The following is an 11,942-nucleotide window of genomic DNA, read 5'->3' on the forward strand; positions in this document are numbered from 1 at the left end:
CAAAGCAATATTAACATTAGCAGCAACAGAAAACACAAACACGTCACATTCACACAGCAGTGTCTGTTCACAAAGGATTTATTGTGGCTTTACTTTATAGTCATATTCAAAATTTCTGGAACTGTTTCTTGGCTCCTGCAGCTTTAGTAACCTTGAGGACGTTGAAACGCACAGTCTTACTGAGGGGCCGGCACTCCCCCACAGTCACAATGTCCCCATTCTGTACATCCCTGAAACAAGACAAGTCTGGATCAGAACACTGTGCTGCTGCCCTTGTTCAATGAGTCCACTAAACACAGCTTTAATGGAAATTTAATGGAACGAGTTGTCGCAGTAGGAATCATTAATCATTCCACCACTCCCCAACCCACTGGTCTTGCCTCATTGGCTCCCACTGTCATTGATGGGAGACATGTTCCCGCGCCTCGAAAGGCTGGTAGTTGTATAAATGATGAACAAATACACCCCCCACCAAATTCTAAATGAGGGGGAAAGAGGAGCAATTTCTAAGCAAACATGCTCAGCTGCTATGGGTGAAGCCAACAAATCCCTGGTCCCATCCATAAGTTAACCCATTTCAGATGGGACTGCTCTCTCCATATATCCACCATAACGTGTACACAAGGAGAAAGTTTCCTCATCCAGTCTGACTGGGGTTCAGGAACACTGGCTAGGAATACTGCAACAGTCACGGAATCAAAAAAGTGTTTCCAAAAGGGAAGATATGAAAACGGTTCAACATTTTCACTTCTGCAGAGAGACAGACAGCGAGCACGCAGCAGATACTTTGCTCAGGGAATGGCACTTGGTGCTGCCAGTCTCCTCATTCTGGAGACCATTGTGGGTTTCAGTATCATCACCCCCAAACAGTGCACAGACTATATACACAGCACAAACCCAACAGAGCGGAGACACAGGCTAATAGCATCCAGATGGAGATAGCAGGGTACCTGAAGCAGGGTGATAGGTGAACAGACATGTTCTTGTGTCGTTTCTCAAAGCGGTTGTACTTCCTGATGTAGTGCAGGTAGTCTCTGCGAATAACAATGGTCCGCTGCATCTTCATCTTAATCACAACACCTGTCAGGAAACAGACCATAACATGCAGTGTACTCATCGTCACACATCCATAACTCCAGTTACACAAATCCCAACTCGTGCAAAGAGAGGCAGAAGGGGACAACATTCAGATCAGCCAAGCTAAAAGCTGCGATTCTAGGCAAATATCAGAAGGAACTGCTTCCTGTTCCACACAACTGGAGCACATTTGCTCTGTGAGAGAAAGAGCAGAGCTTCCATGCTGCAGATCCTCCCCTACTATATCAGCACTGCTCAAAGTTTAGACCCACGTGTGTGTGTGTGGGGTGGGAGAGGAGGTTTGCAAACACCTGACAATTATTCCTTTACAACTACATTATTAAACTGAATGGTATTGACACTCGTTCTCCTAGATATTTAAAGTCAATTCCCACCCTCATTCCTCAAGGTTAACAATCACAAACAGAAACGGTTACCGACAAGTTCAACAACTCCCAAAACACACGCCGGAGGGAGGTGTGCGTGTGGGTGCAAACTGAAACAGTCAACAGGAAAGACGGCACCCAATCCGTTGAGAAGCTGAGATTAGAAGTGTCTATAGCCTTGCTGTCAATGACCTTCAACCAATAGGGGAAGGTCAAAAACCAAACAAGGGACACCCAACACAATGCTGGGACCTCAGGATATATACAGTGCTCCATTCGTTCATCCTCTGGATCAGAAAACAAACCGGATGAACCAGGGTGAGCCCTACCTGTCAGGATACGGCCCCGGATTGACACATTGCCTGTGAATGGACACTTCTTGTCAATGTAAGTCCCTTCAATGGCCTAGGAGACAGAAAGACCACACCATGTAAATGGAGAATTATGGAGAGATGGGCTAGAGTAACGACTCAGGGAGCTGCATCAGTAAAGCCATCAGGCAATGTCGTCAGTGTCTTGGACTTGGAAGACCATCGTGAGAATGAACATCATTTGCAGTCCCAACGCCCACCATCTGGAAACACAGTCAGCTTACCACAAGATGCCAGGTCAAAACATAACAGTCCAGCAGTTTATACAGAATATGAAAGAGCTCACTGTCCAATCCCAGCAGCCACTGCACTGAAAGAGTGAAAGATTCAACAGTAAATCTCGCTCACTGCTTCCCCAGGGTTTTTCTGTGGTATCAGGGTGGTTGGGCTGCAATTAGCAGACTCAGTAATTCCACACATTTCCAGGACAAATCTGGTAACAACTAGAACAAACTGCTGGAGGAGGGAACCTCAGGCACAACCTTACCCCCTTCTTCAGGGAGGTGTCAAAGCATGGTACGAATAGGGAAATTCATAATGTTAAATCTCAGTTAAAGATTTCCCAAAGGTTGCACTCGCAGTAAATAGGGACAAACTCACAGCCAAACACAAATTGAGGCCATTCACCATTGCCCCACTGTCCTTTGATGCCAAGGCAGGTTCCAACTTGTCAGGCTACATTTAGTTAAGGAGGAATGGACTCGCAAGAGTCCCTTGCTGTGCCTAGTCACCTCACCTGCTTTTCACCACTCAGCAACCCTCACAACAACCAGTGTGCCTGCTGGAACCTCACCTCGCGTGGAGTCTTGAAACCCAGGCCTACATTGCGATAGTAGCGGGGAAGCTTTTCCTTGACGCCATCGCCCACGAGTACCCTCTTCTTGTTCTGGAAGATGGTGGGCTGCTTTTGGTAAGCTCTCTCTGTCTACAATGGGGAAAAGATGCAGAGGTCTTAGAGAAAGCCTGCATTAAAACTAGAAAAAGCATTTAGCATATACAGAAGTTCTACACCTGGTGTTTTAAACTAACAAACTATGCACTTGTGGAACCTTCCACACACCTGACGAAGGAACACCGTTTCCAAAAGCTTGTGGGATTACTATCAAACAAACCTGCTGGACTTTAACCTGGTGTTGTGAGACTTCTTACTGTGTTTACCCCAGTCCAACGCCGGCATCTCCACATCATGACTTGTGGAACTCAGCCATGTGGTGCTTATTGTCTTCAACTACAATGACTTTATTTGCATTCTGTGCCTTTTAATGGTCATTGGCTGAGTTAATTGTTGACATGCAGGGACAAAAAGGGGATTTGTTGAGAGAGCAGAGCACCCTGGAACCCAGCACAAGGGGAACTATTCAGAGAGCCCCCAGTTGCAGCTTAGTTCTCCTTCTCTACCTGGTTTAGGTCTATCACTGGTTAGCTGCCCCTCTCTCAACCCCAGCTTATTTCTCTCAATCACTGAGCCCTTCATGTCTGTACAGGCCATCAAGCATTATCTATTCTAATCCCACTTTCCAGCTCTTGGTCTGTAGCCGTGTGTGCTACGGTATTTCAAGTGCTCATCTAAATGCTTCTTAAATGTTGTGAGGATTCCTGCCTCTAACACCCTTTCGGGCAGCAAGTTCCAGATTCCCACCGCCCTCTGAGTGAAAAAGCTATTCCTCAAATCAGCCTCTCAGCGCCAGGGACCTGGGTTCAATTGCTAGCCTGGGTCACCGTCTGTGCAGAGTCTGCACAGGGTTCCTCCCACAGTCCAAAGATGTGTGGGTTAGGTGGAGTGGCCATGTTAAGTGGAGTATACCTGAACAGGCACCAGAGTGTGGTGACTTGGAGATATTCACAGTGACTTAATTGCAGTGTGAATGTAAGCCAACTTGTGACCTGGCCCTTTCCTTAAATCTATTTCCCTAGTTATTGGTCTCTCTAGCAAGCGGAAAAGCTTCTTCCTATCGACATCCTTCATTATTTTGTACATCTCAGTCAGGTTTACGCACCCCCCCCCCCCCCCACCCCCCCCACCCCCCCACACAAGGAAAACAACCCCTGCAGCCCAGGCAACATCCTGGTGAATCTCCTCTGCACCTCTCTAGTGCAATCATATCCTTTCCTTGTATTCAATGCCTCAGCTCAGAAAGGTGAGTCTCTCAGGTTATTTCTCTCTCTATCCTGGATTATTTTTCCCCCCTTCTCTGACTGTTTCTCTCTATCCTGGATTATTTCTTGCTGTCTCTATCTCAGGTTATGTTCCTCCCCATCCTGGGGTATTTAGCTCCCACTATCCTGGGTATTTAACTGTATTGATCTCTGATTAATGCTATCGCAGAATCTAACCAAGGTTAGTTAACTATATCTAAGGCCATCCCTGGCTCTGTATTTAACTTGCCCTATCCCCGGGGTATTTAGCTCTGAATTTATACCTCCGTCTCAGGGTTATTATATATATTATAGATATATAACCCTGGATAACCCATGTTATATATCTATATTCCCTCCCTCTCTATCCCAGGTTATGTTATATATCTCTCCGCCCCTCTCTATCCCGGGTTATAACATATCTCTCTCCACCCCTCTCTAACCTGGGTTATATTATATATCTCTCCGCCCCTCTCTATCCCGGGGATATCTCCCTGCCCCTCTCTAACCCGGGTTATATTATATATCTCTCTCCGCCCCTCCCTAACCTGGGTTCTGTTATATCTCTTCCCGTCCCTCTCTGTCCCGGGTTATATATCTCCCTGCCCCTCTCTAACCCGGGTTATATTATATATCTCTCCGCCCCTCTCTATCCCGGGGATATCCTCTAACCCGGGTTATATTATATATCTCTCTCCGCCCCTCTCTATCCTGGGTTCTGTTATATCTCTCCCCACCCCTCTCTATCCTGGGTTATATTATATGTCTCTCCCCGCCCCTCTCTATCCCGGGTTATATTATATATCTCTCTCCCTGCCCCTCTCTATCCCGGGTTATATTATATATATCTCTCTGCCCCTCTCTATCCCGGGTTATATTATATATCTCTCCCCGCCCCTCTCTATCCCAGGTTATATTATATATCTCTCCCCGCCCCTCTCTATCCCAGGTTATATTATATATCTCTCCCCGCCCCTCTCTATCCCAGGTTATACTATATATCTCTCCCTGCCCCTCTCTATCCCGGGTTATATTATGTCTCTCCCTGCCCCTCTCTATCCCGGGTTATATTATATATATCTCCCCGCCCCTCTCTATCCCGGGTTATATTATATATATCTCCCCGCCCCTCTCTATCCCGGGTTATATTATATATCTCTCTCCCTGCCCCTCTCTATCCCGGGTTATATTATATATCTCTCCCCGCCCCTCTCTATCCCAGGTTATGTTATATATCTCCCTGCCCCTCTCTATCCCGGGTTATATTATATATCTCTCCGCCCCTCTCTATCCTGGGTTCTGTTATATCTCTCTCCACCCCTCTCTAACCCGGGTTATATAATATACCTCTCTCCACCCCTCTCTATCCCGGGTTATATTATATCTCTCTCCACCCCTCTCTATCCCGGGTTATATTATATATCTCTCTCCACCCCTCTCTATCCCGGGTTATATTATACATCTCCCTGCCCCTCTCTAACCTGGGTTATATTATATATCTCTCTCCACCCCTCTCTATCCCGGGTTATATTATACATCTCCCTGCCCCTCTCTAACCTGGGTTATATTATATATCTCTCTCCACCCCTCTCTATCCCGGGTTATATTATATATCTCTCTCTCCACCCCTCTCTATCCCGGGTTATATTATATATCTCTATCCCGGGTTATATTATATCTCTCTCCACCCCTCTCTATCCCGGGTTATATTATATCTCTCTCCACCCCTCTCTATCCCGGGTTATATTATATCTCTCTCCACCCCTCTCTATCCCGGGTTATATTATATATCTCTATCCCAGGTTATATTATATCTCTCTCCGCCCCTCTCTATCCCGGGTTATATTATATATCTCTATCCCGGGTTATATTATATATCTCTATCCCGGGTTATATTATATATTTGATGCCTCGCTGAGGCCCACACCTGAATGTCCGTCATCTCGCGCCTCGATCCAGAAAAAAGAGCGAACTTCCCCTACGGGGTCCCTTAAGCAACGTCGCACGGCAGGAAGTGGCATCACAGCAGGAAGTGGCGTCACCGGCACTGTATGGCGGAAGTGTAGTTGCGATGAGGACGCTATGGTCAGATTGGCCTCATTGCTTTAAAATAAGAATGAACTCCCGATAGAGTGAGAAGCACTGTCCTCATTAAACACTCCACACGGGGTTAGATACAGAGTAAAGCTCCCTCTACACTGTCCCCCCATCAAACACTCCCAGGACAGGTACAGCACGGGGTTAGATACAGAGTAAAGCTCCCTCTACACTGTCCCCCCATCAAACCCTCCCAGGACAGGGACAGCACGGGGTTAGATACAGAGTAAAGCTCCCTCTACACTGTCCCCATCAAACACTCCCAGGACAGGTACAGCACGGGGTTAGATACAGAGTAAAGCTCCCTCTACACTGTCCCCATCAAACACTCCCAGGACAGGTACAGCACGGGGTTAGATACAGAGTAAAGCTCCCTCTACACTGTCCCCATCAAACACTCCCAGGACAGGTACAGCACGGGGTTAGATACAGAGTAAAGCTCCCTCTACACTGTCCCCATCAAACACTCCCAGGACAGGGACAGCACGGGGTTAGATACAGAGTAAAGCTCCCTCTACACTGTCCCCATCAAACACTCCCAGGACAGGTACAGCACGGGGTTAGATACAGAGTAAAGCTCCATCCAAATTGTCCCCATCAGGTGACCTGACGAAGGAGCAGTGTGCTGAAAGCTAGTGGCGTTTACTACCAAATAAACCTGTTGAACTTTAACCTGGTGTTGAGAGACATCTTACTGTGTTTACCCCAGTCCAACGTTGGCATCTCCATATCATGTCCATCAAACACTCCCAGGCACGGCCCTGAGTAAGATTAGCACTTGCTCAACTGCAGATAGCTCCTGCTGCCTCACAGCAGCAGGGACGCAGGTTCTCTTCTGGCTTCTTGTCACTGTCTGTGTAGGGTTTGCATGTTCTCCCTGTGTCTGTGTGGGTTTCTTCTGGGTTCCTTTCTCATGCGGGTTAGGTGCATTGGTTATGCTAAATTATCCCTTAGTATGTAAAGATATGTGGGTTAGGTGGATTAGCCACGTTAAATGTGTGGGTATGGGAATAGAGGTGGGGGGGAGGGGCGAGACGGGCGTAGGACCTGGGTAAGGTCCTCTCTCCCTGAGAGTTGATGCAGACTCGATGAGCCGATGGCCTCTTTCTGCACTGTAGGGATTCTATGGTTCTATTTACACTTCCCCAACAGAGAGGGCAATATCACAAAATGTTCAGATCTTGCAATAGAATGCACTAGGACTCTGACCCAACAGATTGTGCCGTCAATTACCCTGTTTAAGAAAAGCACAAAAATTGGGCTTTGACTAAGAGCTGAATTAAACACAAACCTGCTGCAAACATTACAATTCAGTTCACACTTAACCAGCCCTCTGCACTGGATCACCGTAGATCCAATTTCTCTCTGAAGCATGTGAACATTCCATTTTAATAGCTGAATGCTCACAATATTTTAATTGCATACTTGATTCTTGTTTTCTTCACAAAGTCAGTAAATATGAAAATGTGAGTTGAGTAACACATGGAGTCTATGCAGCGCCATCAGCAGATTTCAGGAAATAGTGGGCCAGTGATATTATTACATGTTTGAAGTGTGAAGAATACCCAGCAGTACTACTTTAGAATCTGCTCTTTCAAACAGGAATTGTAAATGGAAAGTGAGTTTTGTTTTGATGGGATGAGGTTTTGGTGGGTGAGATCTTGTGGTGCAGCCCTTCCTCTGAGCCAGAAGCTCATGATGGCTAAGGAAAGAGTGGGCCAAACAATTTTGAGTACAAGCCTGTAATTACTTCCCACGTGCCTGAAGGCAGGCAGTTAGAACAGGAGAGTTCCCTAATCAGCCACACCACCTTAGGGAAAGGCAAAACTACTGCAGTACTTTGCCAATCATAATCATGGACCAATCCAATGAAAATCTATGGCTGTCAATGGCCTCTTAAGGCCTGGTACCTGAAGGAGGAGGATGATATATCAGTACTGACATAAGCTTACAAAACTGACATCTGTACCAGTGGCAACACTTGCCACAGATCTGATGGCCTATTGTTAAAGGAATGAACTCACCCCATGTCCTGTCAGGAATCACATACAGAAGCAAATATCCACATTTAAATCTTTTATTAAAAATAAAAAAATGCTAAATGAATGAGCCCACACTCATGGGCATAAAGGCAGCTGTGAGCGCTTGACCAGGAGAACATCCAATTTGTATCTCCTGGTGCTTCTGTAGGTTCAGGTCACTTGTGGAGTGGAGCTCGATGTCACACAGACAGATGTGCAGAGCACACCTCACACATTCAGCAACTCCCTGGTCAGAGCTATTTGGCAATCTCCGCATAAAAAAAAATTACAATCAGACCAGGGTTACTGCTCATCCAATGGTGGGCAGCTGGTCAACTTCAGGCAGGCATTCCAACAGCTTCCAGGAGATGACATTAAGAGGCTGGCTTTTCAAACTCCATTTCCTCCTATGCTATGGTCCAATGGCGATCTGAGTTCAGGTATTTTGATAAATTGTGATCAGTAGCAAAGCAAAGACAAATTCTGCTTCCATCCTGTGTGCAGTCAGCACTGGCTGAAAGGTGGGCATTATAACTCACAAACACTGACAGAAAGGAATCAGGATAACAAGCAGCACGGACACTGTTCTGCGGTGATTTACCCACAGCAGACTGGTCAGCAGTCCCGGACAGACTGAGGCCAGAGCTGCTTCTGTGTTGCTTCACACCACAATCTATTGCACTTATTGAAATTCAGACATCGTGGCTACCCATAAAATACATCAATGAGTAAAGGACCCCTTCGTGGGGTGGACATTACTCCCTACATTTATAAGAAGACTAGCTTTCACATCATAAAATACTTTAAAAATTCTCTTAGTGCATCATAAACATCAAACAGTACAAACCTTCATTAAAAACACACACAATCAATTTACAATAACAATCTGTTGCAATAGCTGGTGGAGTTCTTGTACTGAAGCACTTACATCACTAGCACGTATACAGTACAACTGTTTAACTGCTTACTTTGCTACAACAGATTCTTTGTAAGAATCTCTCATTTCTACTTTTGAATTCCCTGCTGCTGACAGTCATTCTTCACCTTGAATACTTTCTCACTTTTTTATTTGCTGTGGGCAAGGTGCTGACTCCCACTGGGATACAGTTCCTGAAGGTGCTGACTCTCACTGGGATACAGTTCCTGAAGGCGCTGACTCTCACTGGGATACAGTTCCTGAAGGTGCTGACTCTCTCTGGGACACAGTTCTTGAAGGCGCTGACTCTCACTGGGATACAGTTCCTGAAGACGCTGACTCTCACTGGGATACAGTTCCTGAAGGTGCTGACTCTCACTGGGATACAGTTCTTGAAGGCGCTGACTCTCACTGGGATACAGTTCCTGAAGGTGCTGACTCTCACTGGACTACAGTTCCTGAAGGTGCTGACTCCCACTGGGATACATTTCCTGAAGGTGCTGACTCTCACTGGGATACAGTTCCTGAAGGTGCTGACTCTCAGTGGGATACAGTTCCTGAAGGTGCTGACTCCCACTGGGATACATTTCCTGAAGGTGCTGACTCTCACTGGGATACCCATTGAAGTGGTGGAGGCTACCTCGTTGAATATGTTTAAGTCACGGGTAGATAGATTAAGAACATAAGAAAAGAACATAAGAAATAAAAGAACATAAGATTTCTGATAGACAAGGGAATTAAGGGTTATGGGGGACAGGCGGGAAAGTGGAACTGATCCACTTCAGATCAGCCATGATCTTGTTGAATGGCGGGGCAGGCTTGAAGGGCTAGATGGCCTAGTCCTGTTCCTATTTCTTATGTTCTTATACAGTTCCTGAAGGTGCTGACTCTCATTGGGAGACACTACCTGAAGAACCCTTTAGCCCATCACCCAAGTAGTTATTTTCATGTGTGCCTTAGATGGCGAGTACTGAGAAAGTGATCAGAGGAGGAACTCTGGACAGTGACAAAAAAGGAGAAAAATAAGAAAAAGTGAACAAGTGCAATTTTCTTAACCCCCAATTTCAGCAAAGCTCTCTCTGCCCACATCACCCGTCCTAAATACACACATCTTGCTAATAGTTGACAAATCCCTTTAGTCTTCCTTCCCCTTCCATTCCTTTCCTTACTGTCAACCTTTGCATCAAAATTCTTCACCCTCCATCCTTGAGTTTCTTTTGGCAACAGCCCCAATGTCTCAGAGAGTGTTCTGAGTCTCTGAGATGCACAGAGTTGGTGGGTCCAAAGCTGACATCCTGTTACTGCTCACAGGGCTGTCCTCAACCGGGATCCCACAGTTGGTTCAATGGGATTGGGATAATTTGGGAATGTCTGTTACGCTCTCCACAGTTGAACAGTGCACTGACCCTCACCACAGCTTCAGACATCAATAATAGTGACTTATGCAAGATACAGGAAAGTCTGTGAGACTCCCCTCAATGGTGTTAACACAGGACACAGCAGAGCAAATGTTAAGGTTCAGTGTGACACTGGGTATTTGAAGATCCCTCTTGTACTGATGGAGACCCAGGTTCTAATCACCCATCGGAAAAATCTCAAATCCAGTCTCCACTTGGGCATGTTTCCTTAGCTCGAGCTCGTGAACTGGGAGACAATCTCACGCTCCCACTATCCTTGTAATAAATGTGGAAAGTTAGGAGACAATACGAGATTAGAAAAATGAAGTCGAGTTATTTTGAACTTGGCTACCGTGTTCCAGAAGGCAGCCACTCTCAATGGATGGATAACCAGCAGGTCTGGGGCTTTGTGAGCTGCTCCTCTGTAAACTTTCCCCTTGGCTGTGAGGCTTAACAATGTGAAACATTCTAAAAGTGCAACAAGCAGGCCACACTTTAGTGGAAAATTAGAGTGAACATTATCCCAAAAGTAACCAGACACTCCCCATCCTGCAGGAAGCAGTGGGTGAAAATCAGGAGAAGGTTCGCTTGAAATAGGGATCTGAGGGGTTCAGTGCAGCACTGTTGTAGAAGTCACCCACTGAGGCACTTGTGCAGCTGATTTGGTTTTAATATGGGTTTGGGCTCTGTAACAGGGAGGAGATCCTGCACCCCTCGTCCAAGAGTCTCTTGCAGCATTTGGAGAAAGTGATTCCAATGATAAATTGACAGACGGATGGGGAAAGGGCAATCAGAGAGTGTTAAGATATCTTTAGCAAGGAGAAGAATTAGTTTGGAGAACTTCCAAAGTAGCCCATTGTGCACCAATGACCTGCTCTCTTAGGACTGGGATATTTTAAAGTATTAAATATGGTTAGCAGCATCGACATCGTCCCAGTCAGTATCAGAACCCTTTGGTCATTGATTAAAAACTGACAGAATTCTCTTATTTCAACACACTAAATAGACTTTCCACAGCACAAGTCTGTTGTTGACCAATATATAGAGATGCTGACTCGAGTCAAACACTTAGTCAGCAACGATCAACAGTGGTAGCACAGTGTCCTAGTCCTAGCACTGATTTTGGATTAGGAACAAAAGCCCGAGCTGTATTGTATCGTACCTCTGGGTAACCTATCAAGTAGTCTCACAACACCAGGTTAAAGTCCAACAGGTTTATTTGATAGAATACGCCACAAGCTTTCGGAACGCTGTACCTTTGCCAGGTGAGTGGAGGGTTCTGATCAGAAACAGGGCATATAAAGGCACACATAGTTTACAGAATACTGATTAGAATGCGAGTCTTTACAGCTAATCTGCTATTATATTATTATTAATAGCTATTAATAGCAGATTAGCTGTAAAGACATGCATTCTAATCAGTATTCTGTAAACTGTGTGTGCCTTTATATGCCCTGTTTCTGATCAGAACTCTCCACTCACCTGGCGAAGGGGCAGCATTCCAAAAGCTTGTGGTGTTTACTATCAAATAAACCTGTTGG

The 11,942-nt window shown here is 45.8% G+C and overlaps 1 protein-coding gene and 1 non-coding gene across 2 annotated transcripts; both read right to left on the reverse strand.

Moving 5' to 3' along the window:
• Window positions 1-60: 60 nt before the first annotated feature.
• On the reverse strand, window positions 61-5,983 carry rps11 (ribosomal protein S11). The gene is made up of 5 exons (XM_080184445.1): window positions 5,898-5,983; window positions 2,628-2,759; window positions 1,793-1,868; window positions 951-1,080; window positions 61-230 (listed from the first exon to the last, which is right to left on the reverse strand). Exons 1-5 carry the CDS (start codon window positions 5,910-5,912, stop codon window positions 107-109), a joined length of 477 nt encoding a protein of 158 aa, XP_080040571.1. The 5' UTR covers window positions 5,913-5,983; the 3' UTR covers window positions 61-106.
• Window positions 1,938-2,020, reverse strand: LOC145339907 (small nucleolar RNA SNORD35). Its single transcript, XR_013886089.1, has one exon. It is a non-coding gene; the product is annotated as a small nucleolar RNA SNORD35 (small nucleolar RNA).
• Window positions 5,984-11,942: the final 5,959 nt, after the last annotated feature.

This window comes from Carcharhinus amblyrhynchos, unplaced genomic scaffold, assembly GCF_965287045.1.
Source record: "Carcharhinus amblyrhynchos unplaced genomic scaffold, sCarAmb.v2.hapA scaffold_733, whole genome shotgun sequence".
In the NCBI taxonomy this organism is placed as follows: Eukaryota; Metazoa; Chordata; class Chondrichthyes; order Carcharhiniformes; family Carcharhinidae; genus Carcharhinus; species Carcharhinus amblyrhynchos.

Excerpts from the sequence above, each read along its gene's own strand:
- rps11 (XM_080184445.1), bottom strand. Across the intron at positions 1,869-2,627 it reads GTTTCAAGACTCCACGCGAG|GCCATTGAAGGGACTTACAT; the intron begins GTGAGGTTCCAG and ends TCTGTCTCCTAG. Across the intron at positions 1,081-1,792 it reads CCGGGGCCGTATCCTGACAG|GTGTTGTGATTAAGATGAAG; the intron begins GTAGGGCTCACC and ends GTTTCCTGACAG.